The sequence below is a fragment of the Halyomorpha halys genome, unplaced genomic scaffold (assembly GCF_000696795.3).
Source record: "Halyomorpha halys isolate HHAL.00 unplaced genomic scaffold, Hhal_1.1 Scaffold513.1, whole genome shotgun sequence".
Lineage (NCBI taxonomy): Eukaryota > Metazoa > Arthropoda > Insecta > Hemiptera > Pentatomidae > Halyomorpha > Halyomorpha halys.
Window position 1 is genome coordinate 103,631 of NW_027106342.1, and position 6,173 is coordinate 109,803.

General features: G+C 31.3%; 1 protein-coding gene across 2 annotated transcripts in view; it reads right to left on the reverse strand.

Annotated features, from left to right (window-relative positions):
* The window catches only part of LOC106683752 (uncharacterized), a gene marked incomplete in the record, with an annotated part of 156,523 nt that overhangs the window by 101,683 nt on the left and 48,667 nt on the right, over positions 1-6,173 (reverse strand). For both annotated transcript variants that reach the window (XM_024359746.2, XM_067044679.1), the window contains 1 exon segment: positions 2,226-2,276. In XM_024359746.2, the coding sequence (XP_024215514.2) occupies positions 2,226-2,259 (34 nt within the window).

Sequence of the window (6,173 nt, forward strand, 5' to 3'; positions counted from 1 at the left end):
TATATATATTTAAAAATTAATTCTTCCATTTGCAAATATAACAATCTGTCACTTCAAGATAGTGAAAAATAGGATTAACTAATTCACAGTGATACTTGTGTAAAAACGAAAAATAAAATTTTAAAAACATACATAACAAAAAGAATGAATGATATCACAAAAGCTTAAATAATTACGAAATGTGAGATAAAAGTAAAACGCATACACAAATCATGGTTAGAATGTTATTTTTTTAATAATTTACAGTTATTGACAACTGTATACATATATATATATATATATATATACATCAAGTAAATTTCCTGTAAGTGCGCTATAATGACATGATACAAACATGTGGAGAATCTACCCATTGATAGAACTCTAAAAATATTTCTAGAGGAGATCTCGGGGCCATCTTCTTTTCAGAGTGTTATTTTTAAATTCTTAAACAAAACCTCCAGTTTTACAAATACGAGCAAATTACTGATCAGTCAACGTTTCCTTTTTTCAGACATAATTTGAACAGAAACAGATGGAATCAAATAGATGCAGACCAGAGATAGTACATTTCACATCAATAATATCAACAAATAACGATAAATAATACACAGAATAAATTTTCAACTGTCTTGAAGTGTTTCAATATCTATATTTGGTTAATCACTTTTAGCTGTTGATGAGATATGTACTAACTCTTGTTTGCATTTATGTGATCCCACCTTTTTCTGTTCAAATAAGGTTTGTATAAGGGAAACATTGACTGGTTGTTTGCTCGTATTTGAGAACATTAAGGCTTTGTTTAGGAATATTAAAATTATATTTAATATAAATGATAATTAATATCCTACGTTTCGGCTCTTCCAGCAATTCTCAATCAACTTAATTAAAATACCACACCTAATATTGGTTATCAAACTGTTGCAGGCAAATTTTTTAATTAGTCAATGACTATTATCACAGTTTACTTATAATTATTCAGTTTATAATGTCAATTACAATCACTTTACCAAAAATACTATTGTATTACAAAACTTTTTGTAATAACCGAAACGGAAGAGCTACAAGATAATAAAAACAGTAATGCAGAATTTAATGTTATAGTTTTTATAATATTCTTATGATTGTTGTATGTGTAAAGGTTCTAAAGGCTTAAACTTTTTTTGAGGATTCCACTTCATAGCATACACAGAAATCGGCAAGAACTTAGCTTTTTTTATTAGAGAAAGAATAAGTAAATTAACCTTATTTTAAGCTTTACCTGATTTTCTTGCAAGTAAAATCCTAATTTTACTGAACTATCAATGCGTTCTTTATTTTGAATATATATTTTTTATTTGTTTTTGCATCCTTAATGTTTTTTTAAGTAATGAATGAAATACAGTCATTACTGGAAAAAAAGGACTGTGCGTAAAGGAAGCAACCGCATTTTTTGAAAATACCAGTAATTCAAAAACAATGAGGATATCAAATTAGGACGTAAGAAGTTCTTTCCTTTTGAATTACTATTTTGTGAAATAAATGATGATCTGTAGGGGAAAAGTCTTGGCTATGTTGGGGATGCGACATCACATACCTTTACAATTTCTGATATCACTAGAAAATTCAGTTTCTGGCAGAAAGATAGGTTAAAATAATTAACAACGATGATCAAAAGCATCAATAAAGAATACAAGCGTCAGAAATGAGATTTCTCAGAAAAAAATGAGGGGAAAACAAGAAGAGGCGGGGTCCGCAACACTACAATTAGGGTTAACGACTCCATGAAGTATTAGAAGAGACTAAGATGGCTGGAACATCTCCTAAGAATGGAACCTACCAGAATTCCTAGGGAGGTCTTTCAAGCCAAGGTCGACTAAGAAATAAATGGGAAGACGAAGTTAAGAAGGATTTCCTGAAAAGAGGACTCCAATGGTATGAAAGAAGGCGTTCGGTGGAAGACCGACAGAACTGGAGAAAGCTCTATAGACCTCCTCCTCACACTATGGTTGATACTAGAGGTGAGAATATGATGATGACAACGATGGTCTTATTCTGAAGAACAATATTGTGTGGAATTCGTACTTGAATTGAAAAACCTATTTCAATCCCAAAAACTTTTACGAACTAGTGCTTATATTGTAATAAGTCTGAATGTTCACAAGTACTTTCTTAATTAGTTCTATTGGGTTGTTGATGTAAATTATATTATATAATTATAAATATTTTACATAATAACAAAAACAATATGATTGTAATTAACTTACCCCCGACGGGATCTGATTCATCGACTTTTATCATGTTGCTGCCACTAGGTCCTGGAAATAAATTATATTTTAAAATAAATGGATATACATACAGAGATATTTTTATATCTATATAAATAATGTGGATATTAAAATATACAAACTTGAAGTCATAAGAGTAATTTAAATTTCGAAACTTATGGTAATTAGGTGTCTACCACACATGATTGACAAATACATAGAAAGGATTTGATTTTTTTAATATTAAGACATAGGTTATTAATAATTTCCAATCACAAGGTGTTATTCATTTATAAAGAATACTTGTAAGTGTTAAAATGCATTTTGGAAATAAATATAGCGTTAGCTAGAAATAATAGTTTTTTTTAGTATGAAATAAAACTCAATTTTGTTTTATACAAAAATAAATTTTTATCAGTCGAATATCTCCTATTCTATTCGATGATGTTTTGCCATCCTTCTGATAACTTCACGATCCCGCACTCATAGATATTCTGGTCCTTATCAGCAAAAAAACCCAACCAAATGAAATTTAAGATCATCGTTATTACTGAAATTTTCACCATTTAAAATACCATTTTGTAAACTTTGTTTGTAAAATAAATGATAATCTGTTGGTGGAACGTTTGGGATTTATTTGGGATGCCATCTCTACCAAGCTCCGAAAGTTTTTTTTTTTTTTTTTCATTCATCATTTATTTATTGTTATTTGCTATTGTATAACATATATACAACAAGTAAATTTGCTGTAGGTGAGATAGTCACATGATACAAACATGTGGAGAATCTACCCATTGACAGAACTCTAATAACATTTCTAGAGGAGCAGATCCCGAGGCCATCTTCTTTTCAGACGCCTAGGAGGATTATTAGGTAATGAAGGAGAAGCCAGGTTAGAAACAAATGGATTTGGGTGGTTGGGAAGTTTTCGATGGAAGGAATGGAATCGTTTTGGCCAAATCGGGAATATATGGAACATTGAAGTCCTGATGGATGACTTGATTTGTGACAAAGTAAGGAGCGTTATGGATTTTACGAAGAATTTTGGAGTTTAAGGATTGGATTCGGGAGGAATTTGATGGTTTAGTGGAGCTCCAAAGCTCAACTCCGTATGTCTAGATAGGCCTTGTAATAGTCACGTAGATCAGTATTTTGTAAAGGATTGGCAATTTAGACCGTTTGTCTAGTAAAGGTTGTAATAGTCGAAATCGACGAGCAGTTTCCTGTCTTTTCAGTCTTGTATGAGGATTCCATGTCCATGAGATCAGTCGTTTTAAACAGATCTGTTCGACAGGAATAAGTGGGGTATTATTAAAGGACACTGTTGGACAAGAGGTCATTGGTTTACGACGAAGGGTAAATGTGATTTGGTGGGATTTATTGGAATTAATTTTAATCCTCCAATTTTGCTCCCAAATGTAAAAATGGAAAATGGAATCCTGCCAATGAAACAGTAAGATACTTGGGAATTCATCTCGATCGCCGCCTTACCTGGAACCAACATATCAACATCAAACTAACTCAAACCTACGCAAGGTTAGCAATGCTATATCTATTATTTATCTATATATATTATTATCTTTTATTTTAAGAATTATTATTTTATCTTAATTTTTTTTATTGATAACGTTGTATATAGTTAGAGGTGTCTTTTGTATGAGATTATACCTCCATAATCAATTGTTAAAAAAAGTACCTCTTATATTAACCATGTAAGGCCCACGAGATCACTCTGGTATTAACTAAATTAAATAATGATATCAAGCTCCAATAATTTTGTACGTGTTGCTAAATATCTATGAATTCTCCTGTTATCACGATAATCTGGCTTTTTCGCTTTGATTGTGTCCTCCAATTTTATACGTTCTTAGGCTGATTGTCCGGTTGATTAAAAGCAGCTTAAAATATGCAATTCATCTCTCGATGTGGTTTACTCCATGACCTCTTTCGATTTACTATAGACGATATATTTTTCATCCCAGCGATAATCAGCTACAGAAAAAGGTCGATTGAATTACGTTTGAGATGTGTATTGCAAACATTGATTCAATGTACTGGGTGAATTTCTTTCAATACCAAAAATTCATAAATCCCAATTTTATTGATTTTTAATCGTTGTGTGTGCTACATTGAATCTCGTACAATTTGTAATCTCTTACCGAGTTGTATGACCATTCGATTCATAACCAACGTTAAAAGGTCGACCAGAACGTTAGTCATCTTTCAATGAAAAATCTCTTGAATGAAACTTTTTAAACCGATTCTGACCCATCCATTCTCCAAAAATAAGTACCACAAACCTCCTTTATCTCTTTATGGGCTTCAGCCTTTCTTGAGAATTTTTTTTCTGCTGTGAAATGTTATTGTACTGTAAATGATAAAAACTCAATAATAGTTTACAATCTTAGAGGTTATAAACCTTTTGTTGCTTTCTATAACTTTAACACTGCAGTTGCAACCTCAATCGCCTAATATTGAAACAAATATATTTTTTATTTCAGATTGTCTTTGTAATTTAAAAATAAAAGATACTAACTGCCCTACAGTATCCTTTAATAATGTTGCTCTTACTTCTGTCTGCTCCCTTCTACTATACTTGGACAAACGGCTGACTTGGAATCCTCATACAAGACTGAAGACAGGAACCTGCACGTCGATTCCGACTATTACAACTCTAGAAAAACGGTCTAAACTTCCAATCCATTACATAAGACTAATCTACTGTCTACTAAATCTTCGAATTTCCCTCGTATCCAATCCCTAGAATCTAAAATCCTCAATGCTCCTTACTTTGTCACCAATAAAATCATCCTTAAAGACCTTAATATTCCATATATAACCGATCAAGCCTGAACCAGACATCAATCCTTCCAATTTAAACTCTCTAACCACCCAAATCCACTTGTTTCTAACCTTGCTTTCTCTTCCATTCCTGACAATCCTTCGATCCTGCACCTGAATGTCCTAGAGACCTTCTAATCTAAAAATGTTACCAATGGTTAGTTTTTCTACAATCTGTATCAAACTATTGTAATCTAACATCAAATTTACTAGTTGTATATGTTACTAAAAAAAGTATTTGGGTTCAAACTTACTGATTCATTCAAGATTACTGATCAATCATTATCATTAGTTCAAAGCCGAGTTAGAATAATTTTAGATTTTATAAAGATGAAAAACCCATTAATAGTGAAACATATGAAGGCTCGAGACAAGAATATGATAAGTTTTTAGTCAAGGATATTAAAAAAAAATTTTGAATTCTTATCGAATGTTTATACAGTTCTTTTAATAGTATAGGTAGACATTTGGAGATATAGTTTTAGGTATACGAACATAATAATATTTTGTTATTCTTTTAATAGCTTTATGGAGGAACAAAGGAGCAAATATGAGATGAGTCACAATTATTTATACCATGCTTCAATATTAAAAATTGATTCAATACCTATTTAAGGAAGTGCTGGAATTTATCGATTCAATTGAAAGACATTTATAGAAACTATCAATTAGAGAAATGCATAAAAGTTTTTTATCGATTCTATTCTATTACTTCCGGTAATTATTCATATAGATAAAAAATGATCGATTAAGATTATTGATTGGTCTAGTAATAACTCATTAATAAATAGCTATCACTGGAATCGGAGATAACTGTTTATTACGGTTTGTATTACGTTTATATCTACTTAATAGTTCTATGAATATGTAAGGTTTTTATCGATGACGAATTTTTCTCTTTAAATCTGGTTTATCGTCTTCATTATATTTATTTAAACGTCCCGATATCCTTGATATATTTGTTACTTCCCAAATACCCAAATCACAATCCACAATTAAATCTTTAGATGACCTCTCTTCAGACCATAGCCCGGTTCTACGTCACATCCATTCTAATCCTATTCCTAGACCCTCTCCCCCTTCAATGGTTACAGGACGGGTAAACTG